The sequence below is a fragment of the Haliaeetus leucocephalus genome, unplaced genomic scaffold (genome assembly GCF_000737465.1).
Source record: "Haliaeetus leucocephalus isolate CR32 unplaced genomic scaffold, Haliaeetus_leucocephalus-4.0 Scaffold251, whole genome shotgun sequence".
Lineage (NCBI taxonomy): Eukaryota > Metazoa > Chordata > Aves > Accipitriformes > Accipitridae > Haliaeetus > Haliaeetus leucocephalus.
The window spans coordinates 8,377,214-8,399,656 of NW_010972687.1; the positions used below are offsets into that span (position 1 = coordinate 8,377,214).

General features: G+C 40.8%; 1 protein-coding gene across 1 annotated transcript; it reads right to left on the reverse strand.

Moving 5' to 3' along the window:
- Positions 1-13,898: 13,898 nt before the first annotated feature.
- Positions 13,899-18,069, reverse strand: LOC104832515 (cryptic protein-like). Its single transcript, XM_010568746.1, has 6 exons — positions 18,047-18,069; positions 17,489-17,538; positions 17,204-17,377; positions 16,208-16,316; positions 15,988-16,097; positions 13,899-14,023 (listed from the first exon to the last, which is right to left on the reverse strand). Exons 1-6 carry the CDS (start codon positions 18,067-18,069, stop codon positions 13,899-13,901), a joined length of 591 nt encoding a protein of 196 aa, XP_010567048.1.
- Positions 18,070-22,443: the final 4,374 nt, after the last annotated feature.

The following is a 22,443-nucleotide window of genomic DNA, read 5'->3' on the forward strand; positions in this document are numbered from 1 at the left end:
CAGATCTGTCAGCTGTGAAACAGCCAAAATTGAAGGAGGGATGAAAGCAAATAGAAATGTTTTTCTGTTCCTTTTCCTTTGCATTAGTGCATATAGCTAATGCAAATTAGTGTCAATGATAAATAGTTTTAAGCATGAGTGCTATGTCCAATTAGACCACTTAGACCACTTCCTAAGTATGGATTTAAATGCCTAATATTATGTCTGAGAGTTGAAACTTTTGCCCACAGTTGTTGAAAGAGGACCACAGTGAATTCAAATGGAATAAAAAAAAGGAAATGATATGCTGCATTGGCTAAGAACATTTTTCTGAACAGGAGCAGAATAAATTCTTTCCTTGCCTGTTGTGTACACATGGATTGCTGATGAAATTTTAAAACATACCAGTTGATTTCATGTAAGGACCCATTATATGCCTAGCAACTACCAAAACAACCTTCACAAAATGTATTATCCAATGTCTTTAACTTGAAGGCAAAAGTTCTTCAGTATAAGTTTGACCTATGCTAAACTTGCTCTGGAGTTGAATTATCCAGAAAATAATCTTAGCTGAGCAGGCATTTAAAATCTCTCTTTGCAGGAAATTGAATACAAGATTGAATAGGCTCAGAAAATTCTTCACAACCATGTCAGCATGTAGGGGTGTTCTCAAAGAACATCACTGCACTCGTTTGAGCTCTGCTTCCTGGACTATCATCTTCCTTCCTGTTCATTGTCTACACAGAAGTGTTAGCGGAGAGGTATGTGTAGTGGTCACTAAATGCCCTGCTCCTGGCCTGTGTTTTTTTCCCTTCTGTGATGCTACTCTGCAGCTGAGCACCTTGCTGTCTGCATAGTGGAGATTAAGTTTTGATGTATGAAACACACAGTTCAGATACAGGGGAAAGCTGCCAGGAGATGGGCCAAGAATACCTTTGACAGAAGAGACCAGTCATTATTTAGCTATTATTTGTCATTTATTAGTCTAGCTACAACTCTGGAAGGATCCCATCTCAATGTTCATTCCTGATGAACACAACTGGCAAACTGGTAACAATGGATGAGGAGAAGGCTGAGGTACTCAACAACTTTGCCTCAGTCTTCACTGGCAGCCTCCCTTTCCACACCTCTCAAGTGGATGGACTGAAAGACAGGCACTGGAGGAACAAAGTTCCTCCCACTGTAAGAGAAGATCAGGTTTGTGACCACCTGAGGAACCTCATCATACATAAATCTGCGGGACCTGACGAGATGCATTCCAGAGTCCTGAGGGAATTGGCTGATGTAGTTGCCAAGATACTCTCCATGGTAGCTGAAAAGTCATGGCAGTCAGGTGAAGTCCCCAGGGACTGGAAAAAGGGAAACATTGCACCTGTTTTTAAAAAGGTAGAAAGGAGGACCCTGGGAACTACCAACCTGTCAGCCTCACCCCTGTGCCTGGGAAGATCATGGAACAGATTATGCTAGAAGCTATGCTAAGGCACATGGAGGACAGGGAGGTGATTTGAGACAGCCAGCATGGCTTGACCAAGGGCAAGTCTTGCCTGACCAACCTAGTGGCCTTCTATGATGGATGACTACATCAGTGGGCAAGGGAAGAGCTACAGATGTCATCTATCTGGATTTCTGTAAGGCCTTTGACATGGTCCCCCACAACACCCTTCTCTCTAAACTGGCGAGATATGGGTTTGATGGATGGACAGTTTGATGGATTAGGACTTGGCTGGGTGGTTGCTTCCAGAGAGTATTGGTCAACAGCTCAATGTCTGGATGGAGATCAGTGACGAGTGGTCTCCCTTAGGGGACCATATTGGGACCAGTACTGTTTCATATCTTCATCAATGACATAGTGCGATCGAGTGAACCCTCAGCGAATTTGCATATGACACCAAGCCGAGTGGTGCAGTTGACACACCTGAGGGATGGGATGCTATCCAGAAGGACCTGGACAAGCTCAGGAAGTGGGGTCATGTGAACCTCATGAGGTTCAACAAGGCCAAGTGCAAGGTCTTGCACATGGGTCAGGGCAACCTGGGTATCAATACAGGCTGGGGCATGAAGGGGTTGAGAGCAGCCCTGCAGAGAAAGACTTGGGGGTACTGGTGAATGAAAATTGGACATGAGCAGGCAATGTGCGCTTGCAGCCCAGAAAGCCAACTGTGTCTTCGGCTGCATCAAAAGAAGTGTGTGCAGCAGGTCGAGGGAGGTGATTCTGCCCCTCTCCTCTGCTCTGATGTGTCCCCAGCTGGAGTACTGCGTCCAGATCTGGAGTCCTCAGTACAGGAAAAACATGGACCTGTTGGAGCAGGTCCAGAGGAGGGCCACCAAATGATCAAAGGGCTGGAACACCTCTCTTATGAAGAAAGGCTGAGAGAGTTGGGGTTGTTTAGCCTGGAGAAGAGAAGGCTCTGGGAAGACCTTGTTGCAGTCTTTCAATACTTAAAGGGGGTTTATAAGAAAGATGGGGCACTTTTTAGTAGGGCCTGTAGTGATAGGACAAGGGGTAATGGTTTTAAACTAGAAGAGGGTAGATTTAGACTAGATATAAGGAAGAAATTTTTTATGATGAGGGTGGTGAAACACTGGAACAGGTTGTCCAGAGAGGTGGTAGATGCCCCATCCCTGGAAACACTCAAGGTCAGGTTGGATGGGGCCCTGAGCAACCTGATCTAGCTGAAGATGTCTCTGCTTGTTGCAGGGGGGTTGGACTAGATGACCTTTAAAGGTCCCTTCTAACCCAAAGTATTCTGTGATTCTATGAATCCATCTGATAATGGAGGATAAGGACAACTTTCTTCTGCTAGGTTTGCAGAAGAATTAATAACTTCACTAAAGAAACCAGCAAAATCAGAAACTTCCAAGTACAGAAAGATTATTTATGTCTGAAACAAGATATGTAAACAGCAGGAGGCAATATACTTATTACTTTCCACCTGTGTTTAGAAATTGCTTGTCTTGAAGGGAAGACTATTCTTGTCAGTGTTCATGTCATTGTCACCTCTGATCAGGACAACACATTACCCACGGGGCTTCACCACTCAGCAAAGATGTTTCCTTCTCTGCTTCATGTTCAAAGCAAGTTTTTTATTTCTCCCCCTCTTTCCAGCCCTCTCTATAGGCTACCTGCTCAAAGTTTCTGGCCATTATGTTGTACATATACATAGAAATCTACCATTTCAATCTCTTTGGGGAAGCTACCTATTGTAATGTGACAAGAGAACCTGGCCCTAGTGGACTGTACTATATATCAGTTGCCTTCTGGCTTTGAATATAATTAATGTTATATATTTTGAATTTCAAGATCTCAGAGATGAATCAGTCTCTGACTTTCTTGTCAGGGAGGTGCCTCATGGATGAGGGCATTGGATGACTGTGGAAGTTCCTAGTGGAAGTGCATTAATTTGAGTGCTTTGGACTAGTACAGTGAAGACCTGAAAGTGTGGAAATCTCTGAGAAATCCTTAACTGGGTTGCCCTCCTGTTATCTTGGCCTGAGCATCTGCTCTTTTTTCAAACTGTGCCACAAGTCATGTAGATATTCCTCAGACCTTGGGGTCGGCAGCCAGAACACACTTTGATGAGTCATGAGTGCTTAGCACCTCTGAAAATGAAAAGCCACATGGTCAAAGGAGACTGTTGATGCAGGGAGCGCAAAAACTCCCTCTTACGTGCCAGTGTTAAGGTAACTATGTAAAGCAAAGGCCCTATAAAAGAAATAGGCCTGAAATAGTAACCTCCTTCAATATAATGTAAGCCCCATGAAATCAGTACCAATGGCTCCTCTGATCCTGGCAAGAAGGCTGCCAGTACTGAGAATGCAGCTTGAATCCCTTGTAACTCCCCCATTTGACTTCATATTCACGATCTTGTGTAGGCAGTTGAGAGACATATGTGATTCTCATCACAAAAATAGATCTTGTTGATGTTCATCTTTTGCAGGTGTCTTCCAGTGGTCCTGACACTATTCTAAACTGATTTTTTGAAGACTTTGAGGGAGTTGACCATTTATTTTCAAGGACACTGAAACTTCTAGGGGAATTTTGTTGGAGGTACCTTCCCTTCACACTGGTGAGGTCCTATTATGTCCCTGGAAAGTGATTGCTCTTATATGACCACTTCCTCCTTTTCTGCCATGGTTTCCCCATTAGCTGATGCTGAAGTTATCTACTAACGGCTGTGTGAAGCTGGATCCTTGAGGTGTTCCTCTAAAACTACCTGCACTAGGTGACTGCATGGACCAAGGCAAAACATGTAAGGTTATATGAAATGTGCGGGTATAACATTCATATTAATGACTCCTTCTTCAAGTCACACATGCCCTATACCCTGTGACTTCACATCTATCCCCATGATATGTTCCTGTGTTTTGTACGTATCACAGCATTCTTGAACCTCACTAACCAACAGGAAGGGATGCTCCAGGAGTTAGTTCATCATGTACTATGGGGAAACTGGCCTTTCCTTTCCAGATCCACCTTCTGGAATCATCTCTTGCAATAATCAGCCATAGCTGAAAAATCCCTTCCTGTTATGTTATGTTTCTGTTGCTGAGATTAAGGACAAGGAGTAGCATTTACCAGGCTTTGAAGTATGTTACTGCTCCTGCATTTCTTCTTTCCTAGATAGCAGCTTAGACCTGCCCTTAAAAGAAAAGTTACTCTAATTTCTTGTTTGATCAGCTGGCTATCAGAGCTGATCTTTGCCTACTTTATCTTCAGGCTGTTCCTGAAACTCAGCTCCTTTGGCTCTTCTTGGTGCCTTTTCTTTACAGAAGGGGTAGAAATCAGATCTCAGATCTTATGAGTTTAAACTGAAGTTGTAGTAGAGGGTGGGCTCTGTGGGAGACGGTCCTCCACAGATCCATGAGTACTGTATGTGCCAGCTAGAAGTGTTTTGCGCAGAAAACACTTTTATGTTTTGAAAGTGAGGATGAGTTGACTATGCTATTCGAAAATGAAGGGGTAGCACTTGCAGAATGTATATGGGTTTGCAGGTAGATTTTGGCAGTGAACGAATAGGTAGTGAGACAGTATTATATCATTACATGGAAGACTCTTGGCAGAAGAGTTACACACCTGTGGTTTTCTACTGCCTTTTGTTTAATGGCAGCACAGCTGTGGTGTTAGCCTAGCTGTACTTCCAAGGATTTTGTACAAAGTTGGAAAACAGGCATCCAGCATAGACTTTTCCTCAAGTCATTAGAAGAAGGCAGTTCACTGCCTAGAGCACCATATAATTTTCCCTGACCTTAATGTTTCTGTGATTTGGGGTACACTGGTATAACTAAAGTACCAGTCTCTTTCTATTCTTAATTCCTGAGAACGTTATCACAGGCAGACCTGTTTACCCATAGATTTTTCTAAGGTTAAAGCAACCCTTTAGTTTGCCTAGCAGCAGTTCTTATCAGTATTCAGGAGCAGAATATTACAGTAAAGGAGACCAGGCAGCACATACCACAGTACCTGTTTCAATATATTTTGAATTATTAAAGAAATATTTTTATTGTAGCTAAGATAATCACATATGCAGAATATCAAGGTCAGTGCATGAGAGTGTTAAGGAAAAACAATAAATGCAGTAGATAACTAATTTATCTCTTGGGAATGTTATTTCACGCACTGACACATTTTCCTCTTTAGCATCAATCTATAAGGCTGAGTTCTGTGAAGTGTTTTAATTAACCTATCATCATGTACTTATTTATGGTGTCCTCAGATGATATTATCAAAACACAATAGTCTATTTTCTACCTCCACTCCATAAAATGTTCCAAGACCTGAATATTTATAGGAAATAGTGATTTTTGAAAACAAATATTTTCAAGCCTATTTTGCATGTGTATCTTGGCACGCTGTCAAACTTTAATTGCCAGCAACCAGGCAGAGCATATACACTTGAAAAGTAACAAGTCCCTGTTACTTCTTTTCATCTGGCTATCTGATAAAACTCCTTTAAAATTAGTATTCAGCACCTCAGAATCCATGCACACAAGGCTGGTATAATTTGTCTTTCTGACACACTTAACCCAGCAAGTGGATTCCTTGGTCTCTTTGATAGAAGAGTAAGATTAAAGGTAATTATTTCACTTTCTGTAAGACGTCGCACAGTGATACAAGAATCACTCTGCATGCCTGCAGTAGGCCGGATCACGCTTATTCGCTTGCTGCAAGTTTAATTTAACGTGAGTGGAATGGTGATATGAAAACCACTTGAAAATAATGTATTATTGCCCATAGCTTTAGTTCTGTGATACCCTTTATATAATTGTATGCTCCTTTTACCAGCCTGAGATTTTCTTTCTCTTAATTGCCTAGGAAAAACTGTCTCATTGATTCTACAGTAAATGTAAGAATAGCCTTTTCTAAGTGCTGACAATATGCTCAGCCTTAGTACGTACAGGGAGATACATGGTTTGTAGCCAAAGTAGCTGATAATAGCAGCTCCATCTTTTGAAAATTACATTTAAAAACCTGACACCTTGCATTCAAATAGTTGCTGTGGTTTGCTTTGGGCATGTTAGGTTTTACCAGTAGTGTGAGGCTCAGGAAGTCATTCATTAGTGCTATATTCAGTCTCACACTTGTATCTGACTGCAAAGTTAAGAGTCAGTGTTATTAACTTCTAATGATGCCATCTCCTGGTGAGTGGTGCCTGTGCTGGTGTTGTGATCTAAGAGCTGTACAGAGAAAATGAATAATAAACAGCAAACCCAACAGGGCTGATAAAAACATGACTGAAGTAGCAGTGTGTGCACACTGAAGGTTTTGCCTTGGAGTATGGAGCCAGACTCTGTGGTGACAGATACCTTATTAACTGTCAGAAAATAATCCATCAGTTTTTGTCAGTTGCTGAGGGCAGTTCATTCTTCCTATGCACTTGTACAGCGCCTAGCACAGCAAAATATCAATCTTGGTCAGGCACTCAACTAATAAGATGGCAGTGTTCTAACACAATGATGTTGCTTGCAATTCATGTTCATGGCTTTTAATGTTATTGTTTGCATGAATCGGTGCGCAGATTGCTAATAATGTCTCATCTTCTTTGCTCCTTTTCTTTGGGCTTTCTCTTTCTTCACTTGTAGCAACAAGTGATTGCAGCATCAAAACCTACTCCAGAATTACCTTCGGTCACTGGGCATGTACATGCACACACCAACGTGCATGCAACTGTGCCAGTTCATTGGCTTGATAGACTTTTAATAAGCAGCCTCTCTGCAAATACTGGATGAATCTACATTTTTGATGCTGGTAATGAATGGCATCTTTTCTCCTGGTGAAAGGTATACTGGCTGCATTGGGGGACCTCTGTGTATAACAGTGAAAAAGTACTCTGGTCAAGAAAGTGATGCAACTGAGTATCTTCCCATGTGATCTTGTGGGGGATCAAGTTATTGATTATTCTTGCCTTCATAATGGATTGAGCTTGCTACACTTTTCATTGTAGTGTATATTTTCGTATCTTAAATGATACCTATATCTTTTTTTCCCTGGAACTTCTACAAATTTCAATATCCTTTACAAAATGAAGGTGACATAGTGGCATGTAACATTCCATGAATGGTGTCACTACTGCCAAATACATAATTATATTTTTCTCTTGTCCCCATGGGATGTTGTACTGCTTACACATTATAAAAGGGAATTAATGAGCAGATTTTCTGCCCATTGACATTTAGTTATTTCCATTGTTTCTGCATTCCAGGTTGCTGTCTTCTTTTGAAAATAGGACGTACAATCTTTCTAACTAACTAAGCTATTAGCATTAAAGCAGTGATTATGTAACTGGTTTTGGCTTGTCTAAGTGTGGGCTCCCCTTCAACTTTGCTACATGTTTCTGCCACATACCTGTGTCAGTAAAGATGGTCTTGCTAGAAACTAGGCCAGAAAATAAAATTTTGGATGGGTGAGTGTACCTGGCTGACAGCATGGCTGTACCTGATACCAGTACAAAGGGGACAGTAGACACATGTCTTTCTGGTCTTGTTATCACCTCAAAATACTAGAGAAAGTTGCACCATCGGGCATATATTTTGCACCTGGAATTCCCATTTGCTACCTGGTTTTATCTGCATAGATGATTCCTTGTTGGAGCTGTTGGACCAGAGGTTGGCCTCTGTATATTTTAGCACTGATGTCTTACTGTTGAACTTTTGCAGTTGTTTTTGGTTAGCACCACTCATGACAGACATGTCACTAAGAGGATGTGCTCAGATAAAAGGAGAACAGCACAGGAATGTACTGAATTGTCTTTTGTTGCATGTTATTGCACTGCTGGAAATGTACAGCACAGCATCTCTACACAAGTCTTTTTTTCCATTGAGTTGCTACTCACATATCCATAGACAGAGCTGGGGTACAGCCTCTGTGAAGAACAGTGGAAGGGAGAGACACAGAGAGGGGAGCACACTCCTTGTTTCCTCTGAAGACTGACTTTAAAAACAATATGAAATTTCCAGCTGTGTTACCCATATGCATCATAAATGCTATTGACTAAATTTAACAAACCAACACTAACATAGCAGACAGGAAAACAGAGCTCAATTCATTTTCAGCATTACATAGCCTTCATAATCTACCTTCAAAGCTAAAGACAATGTTTACTGACACTTTGTTTTCCAGCTGGGATTTCCTCCTTGTACAAGAAGCAGCTTCATTACTGGTGCTGCATTACACAGGTTTGACGTAACGGAACATAATGTTGTGACTGAAAGAACAAGGCTGATGTCTAAAGCATGGGACTTGACAAGTCTGTTAATATTCCTTTTTTTAAAAACTTTTTGGTCGAAGAAATGGTCTTCAGAAGAGTTCATGTACAAAGTCAGGTGGGAAGGATCTTTGACACCTGTTCTTTTTGATTCTGACTCTCTGCTTGTTCTGTTTAAAGATGCTTTTGCAAAGATTGTCTTTCCAGCATTGTACCACTTCTTCATCTTTAATTAAATTATTCATGATAGTACTTTCCATACTTTTTGGAAAAATGTAATCTTGGCAATACAAAAACAGGAAGCACAACTTTCCCCACAAAACTTTCTAGAATTTAACTAGACAATTTTTGTCAGTACAGGAGACAGAACTATCTGTTTCATTGGTGTATATACGAGTTTTCCTCTTAGTTAAAACCTTTTGAAATGCTTTATGAGTAGGATAAGTCACATAAAGCTTTCTGTTTAGTGGGTAGATACAAGCACCGTATTGAAGAAAAGGGGCAAAAGACACGCTGCTGGTAGGAGATGCAGGGTATTATGTGCCGTGCCTATTAAGGAAGTTAATGATCAGCACTGTTGTGCTGTCTGATGACACAAAACCCTGTATGGATGGGTTGAAGATGTCTCCCACAGTCCTGACAGCCCCAGTCTCATGACCTGGGGCCTCATAGGTTGCGCATCTGTTTCTGCTCACAAGTCTCTAGTAAAAGGTGCCTAGTAAAAGGTGACCAGGTATGCCCCAGACAGTGTGTGAAGACCATAGAAGTATCTCAGCTGACAGAAAAAGATCTTCTGAGTCCACAGGGTCAGCTGCCAGGAGGGTCAGCAAGGAAAATGTGCCTTCTCTAACTAGTGGGACTATAATGCCAACACCTTTCTGGCTATTTGCTTTTGAGCCTTTACCAGTGCTTCTGTCCTGGTGGTACATTCCCATCATTTCACCCAGACGTTATCATACAAATAATATCTGAAGTGTCACAGGCTGGTTTATAAATTGTAGTTTTGTAAAGTTGTGGTTGGGCTCCAGTAGATGAAGACAGCTGCTAATGAAAGCTATTGGTGTGCCAGCATGTACCTGAAGAAAAATGCTAGGCCCAACATACAGAAGGCATCTGGTTTTATTCCAGTGGCATATGGCAGCTTCATGCCCTTAACAAGAAGTCACCCTCACAGCAGCATCAGCCAAGGGCAAGGTCAATCAGCCAAATGTGGAGGGAATTACGTGTTTGAATGTCTTCTCTGACCAAGAACGTGCTTTGCAATCACAAGGAGTACTCATGATGCTTGGGTAATTTTGCAGAGTGCAAGTATACAGCTGCTTGGTTGTCGTTAAGTCTCCCACGCTCATACATGACTGTGTTGTAAAAATGTGAGACAGGCAGTGAATTACAGGTGATGATTGCAGGGTGACTAGATAGGCCTCCACAAGACATATGCCTATAACTTGGAATTCACAGGGCTGCTCAGTACATAAGCCAGCCTGCTGTACTATATCACCCTTCCAATAAATGGAAACCAAAATATAAAGTTGCTATACACTTGCTTAGGCACATGAAACTGGTGGGTGTAATGATCCAGACACATAGCCTGCTGACACACTGTTAGAGTAAATGAAAGATGAATAATGAAATGTGTGTGGGTAGACCTTAGCAATCTTAAATATGCCAATTAAAAAAACCAACTCTGGATAAACAAGTGTGGGAAATTACTTCTGATTCTGTTTTGGCCGGCGGGAAAAAAAAGGCCTTTTTCACAGTTATAGGTGAGGGAAGGCTATTGGCACCTATGGGCACCATTAACACTTCTCAGGGACCACAGAAATTCATCTTTCCTTGCTAGGAATAAAGTCACATTGAGAGATAACCATCAGATACTCAAAGAGCTGAATGAGTGACACTTTTTCAGCACCCAGTGCCTGCAAGTTAGTTTTTCAGGTTTGTATGAGAAAACCTTGGTGCACTAGATGGCTTTTGTGCAAAAACCAATCACTTCATTTAAAAGGGAAGGGTGTTAAGGGCAGATGGCAGCATCCCCCTGCGGACCTGTGCTGGGCTGTGGAGCTCCAACTCTGGGGGCTCTTGGCTGCAGAGGAGGCAGCCCCCCACCGCAGCCCCCCACTGCCACGCTGCTCCCCCAGCCTGGGGTCCTTATCAGGAGCATGCCCCGAGGAGTGCTGGAGGCTGGAATGATTGCAGGGGTGAAGCCACGGAGGCAAGTAATGGGTTGCACCATTTGTTTTAGTTTTGGAGTCAACTGCAAGGAGAGAAAGCTCTAATGGCTCTGGGGCCTGTGAAACATTTGATAAGTATTTCTCATTGAGGGACTTCCCGCTGCCCGAATGTGGCTGCATATAGAGAGGGCACATGCGTGAACTTGTGGCAACAGATGTCTATTTTGCTGGGACGTGCCATGTTTGATGAAGTGGCCTGTAAAGAGTTAGCATGAGGCTGGAGAGCAAGCATTGCTGTTTGCTATAAACAAACCTTACCAAAGTGCCTGTAATTGCAGTGTTGGAAGGTTGGCCAGGCCTACATAGTAGCAGGAGAGGAAAATAATGCTTTCTTTTATCTGTTCTTTCAAACAGCTGGAGACAGATAAAAGCAGCGACAGTTTTAACCTAAGCAAAGATTGTGACTGTGTGCTTTCCTTTGTTCCTCAGTGCTTTCTGTTTTCTTCCTTCTTAGCTATATTTTTATTTGCGAATGAAACTGTGCATGGGACAGCTTCTGAATGCTTTTTCTTTTTTTTCCTCTTCTTTTTTTCTTTAACTTAAGGAGATATCTATTTCTCCTCAAACTCAGTTCCTGTGGCTGCCTCTGCTTCAGAGGTATGCAAGGTCAACAGACACTGTGCTCCATTCTGCCTACTCATGGCAACTTCCAGAGCCCTGACACAAAGACCAGACAAACAACATCTTGCACAACCAGCCATCATGGAGGATATGTTTTGCCATAATATGGTAGATGTAAAACAGTCCTGAAGCAATCATTTTCAGATTTTCCAGTAACACAGAATGCAGTGGCATAAGATAGAGAAAATGAACTGTTACCTTCAGAACAAACAAACAAAAACCTTCTATTGCTTCTTCCAGGGACACAGGAAAAAAATTTTAAATCCTAGGATTCCAAGTGAGTAGAGATTTACACTGACATTAATCAGAATCACTTACCTAGCTAAGTTCCTCATGCAATGCTTTGAAACTGTACCTTGCTGCTTCTATTTGAAACTGTAGAAACTGTACCTTGCTGCTTCTAATTAGATGCCTTGGACTGATGTTTTGGTACAGCAGGAAAATGTTGCTTTGCTAGACTTTTCAATTGCTCTAATCCTTCAAGTCATACAGACCCAATAATGTATAGCTCCATCAGGGTGACTCTTGCAGGCACATAAGCTCATCTACCTAAGGAGTTATTCCAGTTTGGCTTTTCCTGATTAAATCTGCTGTGGATGTTATTGCAATAGAGATAGCTCTTCTGTTGTAAAACCTGTATTAGACCACTCTTTCCTTTTGTTAATTGCAATCTTTTATGGCTCTGTATGTTTTCTGTAGGGATAAAAAATAAGTATTACTTCAGATATATTTTTACTGTACTATGTACTTTCAATGTATCTTGCTGCTTTCCTTCAAAAAGTAAAGCCTATTTGAAGTACAATACAAGCTGTATTGCCTACAGACTTCTCAGGTATGCTTTATGGCAAACCAAGATGTTTTCACAATGGCATTCCTGCAATTTCAACACCTGATAAATAAAGGCATGACTATTTTCCTCCAGCTGTTCTCTTTGAAATTTAATTGTCCTAAGCTGGTACCTCCTTTTCAAAGTCTGTGGAAACACAGGCATATGGGTACGGATGAGTTTGTGGGAAATAAAGAGAAAAGGACTGTTTCTGGTCTAGTGCATCTTATGTGAAGAGTGAGAAACCTTACTTCTTCCACTCAACTCTAGCGTGTGAGAAAGAGCAGTCTGAATCCTTTGCAATATTTAATATGAATATGTTTTTACACAGTAACTCCCTATAAAAGTCTGAATCTATGACTATTCAGTAACAAAGGCAGCCACAATATTATGTCATTTGTTGGTGATGCATCCTTCTCTGCTTAATAACTGAATTGTTGTTTTGGTTTGTGGCACCAAAGAAATTAGTAAAGACATTTTAAGAATTAAATTTATTGAACTTTTTAAAGTCATTAAGGATTTTATACATCAATAATGTCTTTTAAGGCAACAAAATTATAAATCTGGTTGTTTCTATGTGGTAGCTTCACATGCAAAGAATGAAGGTACATTTTAGACTTCCCTTTGCAATTTTTATTATTTTTTTTTAACAAACATGTTTCTTATGTTTTATAAACTTGCATTACAATTGCAGTTACACGTTCCAAACATTTTTTTATTATACAGCCTAGAAATACTCATATTTAAATAGTATATAAATCAAGACAGTTTTCCTATAGAAAAAGTTTAAAAAGGTTGCTCTTTGCTGTCCTTTTAAAAAGAAGACGAGCTCATATTTCTAGGATGTGAAATAAAATAAACCCCTAAAAGACAAATAATTATCAGCTATGTGTTCTTAAGAAACATATGCTTCCTACCTAAGATTATGCATATATACAACTTAGCTGTAATAAATAATAATAAAAATGGAACAACTATATAACTTTTAGAGTTCTTCTGTATATTAGGGTTTGAAATATAGCTACCCTTAAAACCTTCCTTATCTCTTCAAATTTCAGATTGTTCATTCTACCCTGCCCTTTTCTTACTGTTTTGTTACAGGATATGATACAATGACAAATAGTAGATAAGGATTTTCAAGTTTCAATAAAGCCAAACATAAAAGCTCTTCAGAAATGAGATCAGCTTTATTTGTTAAAATAGTTGTACTATGTACAAAGGAGATTACTATAATTTACAATACTTAAGGCATAGAACATTGGGGGTTTTTTGCTTCCACTGGAAGAGCAGTATTTTAGAACTAAAGAATCATTAGAATCAGACATTAATAGTAGCAATAAAATAATAATATAATAATAAATACTTCACATTCATATAATCTGAATTTGTAATAATCCAAGTATTTCAGCATTAACTAGTATATCTTAATCTGCCTCCAACATGTAGGTAGAACTGACTTCTGTAGCTCACAGAAGAAAAAAGTTATATGAATCAAGGCAAGGGTTACATCAGCCCTAAAATATTTCCCTTTGTCCAGTTTCAGAACTGCCAGCAGCAGAATGCCAGGAGGATGGTGATCAGGCAAGCAAGGGCAAACACTGTTTGCTGTAATCTTAGTCCATTAGAATACAGTCTAGTAATTTCCTCCTCTTCTGATTTCAGTTCTAAAAAAAAAAGAAAAAAACCCCCAAGAAAATAAAATAGTTAATGAGTATAATATGTAAATTTTAAAACATAAGGATTTTCAACATACTTTGAAACTCCTCTGACATCTCACAGGTACTTAAGCTAAAGGTATCAGCTGTTAAAGCCAATCAAAGAGGCTATTCTCAGGGGAGATGTGAATAGATGTCCCATCAATGATCGTTTGAGGAGCAACTGATAGCACTTATCAGCTCTTGCAGGCATTAATCTCAGAATAATCAAAAGTAAATACCAAGCAAAAGCAAGATCTTCGCAAGAGGTATGCACTCAAGTCTGCATGTAGCCTTTTAACCCTTCCTTTAATAAGAAGGGGCTTGGTTTATTAGCACAAGTGGAAAGCCATACCCTCATGCATGTGAAAGCTACTGAGTCCATGCTCAGTGGATGAGCAGACGATTCTCCACTGCCACCTTTATTGCCTTTGTTAAGCTGAGCTCAAGAGTAGTAAGCAGTAGACTGCTTTTACCAGGCATGGGAGGCCTGTTAGGTCTTTTGCTCCTGTAATGAGAAACAATAGGGCCGATTCAAAGGTGAACACCCAAGGGAACTTGGCATTTAACTCTTCTGAAGAGTTTAAGGAGCAAGTTGGATGCTACACATAATTAGTCAATACAGAAGACTTCAAGGCAAAAGTGGCTTTGGTGGTGGGTTTTTGGTTTTGGTGTTGTGGTGGGGGTTTTTTGTTTGTTTGTTTTTTCCTCCCCTTGTGGTTGCAAAGATAGGAATGTCACCTTTATTTTGCATTTCAGTTCTTTGGACTTGTGGGCTTATCACACTTTAGGGCATATGCTGGGACCCAAGAGGCTCAAGTTTTGAAATTTGTATTTATTTCTGTGTTGGTGGTTTAACTCCAGAGACACAGCTTCAATGCACTGCTACTTACATAGGAATGTGGTCAGGAAAGAAGAGGCTGGTAGTTCCTTAGGGTGCAAATGAATCTTGAAGCTATTTAGGTCTGTTGTTTTCTTACACTGCTAACTAGTGATTTGGGCACAGCTGAAGTATATAGCACAGCACAGGGTGGGATTGAGATATCATGCATGGAAAAGGGCAAGAATATTTTGCACTAACTTTGCCACTGGAGAGAAAATATTAAATTCTTAATAGTCATCTCAGAATATTGAAAATAGTTTGGATCTCAGTAGCCAGTTCTCCATGGAAAATAAGTACCTGTAAAGCAATCCTTCAAGTAAGTTTTTATTCTAGCTGATACACTGTTTTCAAAAATACTCAGATCTTTATACAGGGATTTTCACAGACTGATGTATAAAGACTTGACTTAAAGTAATTTAGTCCTTTTGAGGAGATGGGTGCTACTACTTTACACTGACCAGGATTATGGCTACACATTTTTTTTGTGGATTGTGCTCAATCTTAGAACTCTGTACAAGAATATTTTGAAGATTAAGATACAGATCTTAAAAGAATAGTTTTCTGCCATTTATGTGTTAAGTAGCTTACACAAGAACATGCAAGTTTTCAGTACTTGTTTCTGTAGTGTAATACTGGTTTCTACTTCTACCACACCAGCTTATGCTGCTGTTTTTTCTCTTTCCTCATCTAAGAAAGATTTTTGTACGCTTGGATGTAGTTTATTTGTACAAATTGTCCTGCTTAAGTGGGAAGTCAGACACGTGCAGGTTTTGTAAAACAGGGAAATATCTAATCCCTGTAATTTTCAATTAAAATGGGGGAGAGTTTCCTACTGCATGGGATTATAAAGGTCTCAAAGTATTTTATGTTATGCACCATGCAGGCAAAACCAGTATTATTTACTGTTTCACTAATGCATTCTCTAAAGCAAAGCAGGCCACTGCAGAAGTCTAAATAGAGCACATACAGCATCCTCCAAGTACCCCAACTTTGCAGAAGGCAATTCTGTTACCCAAAAGATAAAAATGGTTGATTTAACGCCATTCCTTACCACAGTTGTCGTGCATTATTTCTGAGAGGCAGTTCAGAGTACCATAGCCGCACCGACATAGCCAACAGCCCTTCAGCACCCAGGCGCCGTGGGCAATGCTGCCGCAGTTGCTGTCAAGGGCAAGGGAGACATTTGGTACGTCCCTGATCCCACCACAGAAAATAACCGTCCAGAGCAGCTCGCTCACTCTCTCTGGTTTTGGTCTGGTTTTTACCTTTGCCGCTCATCATATTCACAGTATCTGCCAGTGAAATGCTTTAGGCAGGCACAGAAAGCCCCTAGGATACAGGTCCCTCCATTTTGGCAGCAGTGTCTGTTCAGTTTTTTACCTGCAAAGCAGAATTACAGAGGTTACCAAGCATCTCGGGGGCTCCGAACCTCCCCTTTTCCTCACTTGTTCTCTCAGGTCTCTCCAGTTGCCAAAGCGTCTTAAGGATATCTAGTTTTATTGTCTCTAAAGACAATAAAATTATCCGCCCGTTAGGAGTGTTTGTTCAGTTAAGCCCAGTTTGTTTAGTTAAGGATTAGAAGCAAACTACTAGGGATTACAGCACGGTCAAGAAGCAAGGCTAGCAAGTCCCCTAGCAGCATATATTCAGGTGAAATATTTCACTTTGACGGAGGCAGGTTTCAGTCACACTAAGAAACGGGGCATTGTTACCGGGAAGTGATACTTGTTTCTGAAGAAAGGAGGCTTTGTAACCGGGAAGAGTTGCTTAGTTTTGGGAGAGGAGGGGAACACTACCTCAAGCCTTTCTCAGACTCCTGGGACTGAGTACCAATCTAAAACTTTATAGATGTGTGAGGAAACATAAGTCTGTCCTTGTTTTCTTTTTCTGTTAGTACTGTTGCTTTCAGACAGCCCAAACTATTTTTTGTAATGAAATAATATTTGGTTGTGAAATATGATGAATTTTAAAAAATGAACAGAATTTTGCAAAATTTTACAAACACTTTTGCAAATCCAAGGACCAACCCCTTCTTAATTTTTAGTATCCTTCCCTGTTTTCCGTTACAACCTTTTGCAGGTAAGCAATCCCCGGTTCTACCTTAAATTTTTATCACCATTTCCTAGGTGGCCACGGCAATAATTTAAATGAGTGGCCACAGAACCCAACCAGCTGGAATCTTTCAGGACAACAGTCAAAACATTACTGTGATATAATATTTTAAAAAGCAATTTTATGGCATTTTTTAAATAAATAATGTTACCTACTCTCTGTAATCCCAGTGAAAGGTACCAATGCCCTGGAATTCTGTTGCTTTCTGCTTTCGTAACTCTGATTCATGTCACTGACAGCATTTATAATACTCCCTTCGATCTTGGGCTGCTGCTTTTGTGCTGTGGCATTGAGACTTTTCACATCTTCTTCACGTTCTTTTTCACGGCCTCAACGAGTGCAAATATGGAAGAGAAGGGTAGCTTGTAATGAAACAATGCACACTGCAAATGTGCGAGAGAAACACGGGGCTGCGGGGGGAAACACGAAATTTTCCTTACCTTCTCCTAAATGAACAGCCTGCCACACCAAAGTCACAGTGAAGAGAATTCTACAAAATCCAAAAAAGCTGCAATGAATTTGTGCTGATGAGACACAAACACCAAAACGAAGATGGGTGGGGGGAGGAGGGGGGAAGGGAGGGGACGGAGCTTTTTCAAAGCTTTATAAAAATTGATAATATAAACTATAAATACTTTATGCCAGCAGTAATTCGAATTAACACATAAAAAATCTCAAATTGGGAGGGTGGGGCAGGCGGAGAACTGGGACATACGGATTAAGCTTGCTTCCAGAAAGCTATGGATTCCATACATTTGCTTGTCGACAACCACTCAAAAAAGTCTCTTTCTGTACCTTTCTTTACCACAACTAGGTTGCTGCCAGCAGCTGCAAAAGCAGCAAAGGCAAGAGAAAAACATTAGCCTTCACTTCACCCGTAGTTTCAGGTACATTTGTTCCTTTCAGCTTCCTGGGCTGATTATCAGCTGAAAAAATGCACTGCTAAAAGGAAAAGCATCCTTGGCTAGAGAAGATCCCTGGCAGCCAGGCAGCCTTACCTAACGTGATTTCCCCAGCACATTTTCCTGCAGCCCGAAATACCCGTAAGATCCTCCAGGAAAGCTTGAGCAGAAGGAAGAGGTCCAAAGTCCCCTCACTGAAGGCTGTTGCATGCAGCAGTTCTCACACCATAGAGGGCAACAAGAGAAGGAGAAAGGAGGATGGACGAAACCCTTCTCTTTCCGTCTAGTTTATAACAACGTTGAAAAGACATAGTTCCCAGTTGTACCGCTTGCTGAGCCCTCAGTGAAGTCCTGGCAGGCAGGCACCATCTCTCCCAGCTGGGTTTCCTTGGCCTGCCCCCGATTTACATGTACTGCTGAAGGGTGGAGCAAAGTGGGGGCACCTACTGCTGGGGGGAGATTTAAGGGTCCATGACCACAAAAACGCCCAAGCCAGGAAGATCTCAACCCCAGTTTATTTCTTAACATAAAAAGCCTTGTATCACCACATGCAGCATGGGGAACAAAAAACAATTCTGCAGAAATGCAACAGGTATATAATAAATTGCAGCAGGTATATAATGAAGGTTAAAAAGCCTCAAATCTACTACATGCCTTGTCTCTACTAGGGTTTTCCACAGGGAGCTCTACTTTATGAAGTTGTACCACTTTGCAGCACAGTTAATCCTTAGAGCCTGTATTAGAGATTTCTACCAAAAGTACTACAGAAACCCATAGAAGGTTCTTGACAGAGGTTTGTTGTCTCACAAAAGCTGTTAATAGACTCTTGAAATACCTTTTGAAACTTTTTTAACGTTAGTAAAGTTAGATCCATTACTGAGTTTTCCTAGTCCATGAGTCCATGCAATATCAGCAGCTACCTAGATTTAACTTACCATTTGCACTGAAATGGACTAAGACTGTTCACACAACTTTACTATGGCTCAGCAGCATCAGCAAAAAGACCTGCAGCTGGGCAATGGTAAAAAAGCAGCTCTGGACAGTCCGTCCCAAATGGGTCTACCTGTACCCCAGAGTGCACATGGCCTTTACCTAAGCTGTAACAGGAAACTGCAGCAATACAGCTTTGTTTTGTTTTGGAGGGCACGAGGAAAGGGGCTGCTTTCACTATGCCAGTGCAAATCAAGCCAGTACAAATTGCACCCTGGCTAGATAAATGGTCACATCAGACATATGGGTCAGACCTTCACTGAAGAAATGGGTGTACTGCTTAAAGATGTTGTCAACTCTTGTTGTTGTAACTCCCTGTGGCTGACACTTGTCAGCTTCGCCCCGTCTAAACTAATGGTTTGGAAGCTGTGAACACCACTCATCCAATTTGGTACAAAGGTTGGTTTAATTTACAAACCTGCTTGGCACTGAAGTAGATGGAGAGTGTTCTGAGGACATGCTCTTTTGTGTCTCCTGTGGGGACAATGATCTCCAGCAGGAGGATAGGAGTGCATGGCTGGAGATGGGAATGTTTGCAGGGAGTGCTCTGCTGGGCTACATCAGTCTTAGTGGATAAGGCGTTCCCAGTGCTGGTACAACTGTTGGCTCCAATTGATCTAAGCTCAACTGTTTTCTTGTGGATATAGGCTAACTCCTTTAGCTTCATGGTAACTTGTTTCATGGTGTGTTTTATGTTTGTTACTAATTTAAACAGATTTAGATGAAGCTATTCTTGTTCCAGACTTGTATTGAAGTACGATGCCTTTTAGAATTGAGAGTCTGTGATGTACGTTTGTGTGTAATTCAGCTAATTCAGTGCTAGAAGAACTTATATGCTAACACTTATAGGTAAGACATTTAGTAGAAAGAATGTTATGGTAAAAATCACAACATGTTAATTCAGGAAGGGATTTTGGTTTTGCTATCTTAAATAGCAATAATTTTGAAGAGATAAGTTACTCTCACCATTATGCTGTCTGCCTCTACCTGCTGTGATTCACAAGAACTTCTAAACTAAATGTGTTAAGGTTTATGTACTTGCTTAAAACCTATCACATGTGTGCAAGTACTGTTCTGACAACAGATGTTATTCTGAATTAGGACTGTAAGATGTTTCACACAAAATGAAAGAGATGTCATTTTTTTATGTATTCACAAAACATGTATGTTTGTTTTATCATCATTTGAAAATGTTTCCCTGTGGAAAATATTTACACTCCAAATGGGGTAAGTATTTTGAGTTTAAAAAGAGCAGCTGTAGTTACATTTGTTCACTGTTTTTTGTTACTATATTAGGAACAAAATATTCATTTTCAGTTTGGTCTAATTGGTAGTATCACTTTAAGTTACAACTTTCAGATGCTGAAACGCTGTCATTTAGTATCTACTTTGTTGGTTTTCCCCTTCCCATAGATCGAAGGCAGAAAAAATAAACAGAGATAAGTAAACACAGGAACATCCCACTTACTGGTTTTTTTTTACTAAATGCAGTGTCAATATATTTCTCCTGGAGAGCTTTTCTGGGTATCAGATTCTCCGCCCTATGCTGGAGGTAACTTTCAAAATAGGGATGCTGGTGAAGAAATATTGATCAATTTTCACACCCTGTGCCATTTGTTTAAGATCAGAAGTCGTCCCTCTAACTGCAAGAGCTAACAACCTGGGGAACTGTAAAGCAGTTGGTAAACATTTCTCACTGTGATACCTTGTTTCTTCCTTCCTTCTCCCTATAGCCTCACCAGCAAGGCACGCATAGGAATGGCGACAACATAAATTACTCAGATGCTGCTGTTGCCTGACTGCCCTATAGAGGTGAGATTGGTTTGACACTGTGGAGAAGCGCTGCTGTTTGTTGTTGACAGAATGTGCCAGAAAGTGATTGCTTCTGCCCAGGGATTTGTGCGGAGCTGCAGTAGGGGTAGACGCACGCCCTTTATCAGCTTCAAGTAAGATAAGAATGGAGCCAACCAAAGAGCTGGTCCTGACCATTTCAGTCAAGCCCTGTGTACACAGGAGATGGTTAACCATTAGTTAGGAGCCTTCGGTGCTGTTAGTTCCAAAAGCAGGTCAAATAGCCTATATGGATAAGGGTGGTAGGAAAACATGGTGTTATTTTATTAATCCACATAACCCTTCTTGTGCTTATCCAGGGAACTGTAGGTCTGTAGCCTACATCTTCCATCACTGTTTCCCAACGTGCTAGTGGACCACTACGCTGAAAGATGAAGCATGGATAATACATGTTGGTTTTTGGTATATTAATGCTTCATACCAATTGCATTCCTCTGTAGATACTCAGTATTTCTGAGAGCTTCAGGATCAATAAATGCCTAAGGACTGGAGGCATCAATGGAAAAAAACAGAAACAAGGATGACAAAAATGTGGGTGTCCCTGGCTTCCTGGGAGCTGTGCTGAAAATTCTGCTCAGGGATATGCAAAGTTCAACGATGGCCAGTGCAGCCAAAGTGCCTGCTGATTAAAAGGTTTAGGTTCCCAAATGCCAGCTTAGGGCTAGGACCAGATCCCTAACCAGATTCAGCAATGTTAAATCAGTTATGCAGAATGTTATGGAAAGCAATGGAAAGCAATTATGCCTCCTGGACATTTATTGAAGTCTTGGGAATAGAGACTTCCATGAAGCAAAGCTGTCAGCCTGGGTGACTTACAGTTCTCTGAGGAAAGGGCAGACCCCAGGCAGTCTAGGCTGGGAGCTCTCAGAGTGTACTTAACTCATTAAATGGTAAGGATCCTGGTTGGAAAGATGTAATACTAGCCAGCCTGAGATTTTTATTTTTATTTGTTTATTTTTTGTTGGCTACAGCTGCTACTAGGACTTCTGACAGTTACCCAGGTGTTCTTGCTTTCTAAAGGCTATGTACAACTTAAACATAGTTGGACTGAATGATTTTATGGTGTTACCGAACTTACTTGACAGGGGCTGGTCAGACTAGCTCTTATTACTGTCAGGAATTTCCTGTAGGATTGTGTAGGGATTGCTGTTGTTGCCTCTTCATCTCTGTGTAGGTATGAAGTGGAAATTATATACAGGCACAAGAGCTTGCACTCATTCAAATGAGCAGTACAAATGCCCCAAGCAGCTTTTTTCACTCCAAGTTAAGAATGACTTATATTGGTTTAGTTGGAATCTACCACTAATTGACTTGAGGAAGTAAGAAGCAGGAAAATAAGATAATCCATACAGTGACTGGCATCAGTTTAAGTAATGCCACAGGTCCATGATCAACTTAAGCTGGATAAATGGCTGCTGCTGCTAAAAGGATAAGTACCCCTCTGTCTTTCACCATGGGCTATTTGTTTGTACTGCCTCCCTCACACTGCCATTACTGTTTGTGCAGCCATGAGTGAGCTGGAGCAGGGAATTTATCTGAATGAAAACTCAGCTGGCAAAAAAAAAGAGGTTAGTTTTCAGCTGGATCAGCTCCCTGATGTGGTTTGCCACATGAGCACTAGTGCTGGCAGAAGCAGGAGGCAGTGATAAGCA

What these genes read in the sequence shown, in the direction of transcription:
- LOC104832515 (XM_010568746.1), bottom strand. Translation starts at nt 18,069, where the DNA reads ATGTGCTGGGGAAATCACGTTAG. An exon ending in TGCTGGGGAAATCACGTTAG is followed by an intron (nt 17,539 to 18,046) that starts GTAAGGCTGCCT and finishes TGGATTTTGTAG; the next exon opens with AATTCTCTTCACTGTGACTT. An exon ending in GGCTGTTCATTTAGGAGAAG is followed by an intron (nt 17,378 to 17,488) that starts GTAAGGAAAATT and finishes GCACTCGTTGAG; the next exon opens with GCCGTGAAAAAGAACGTGAA.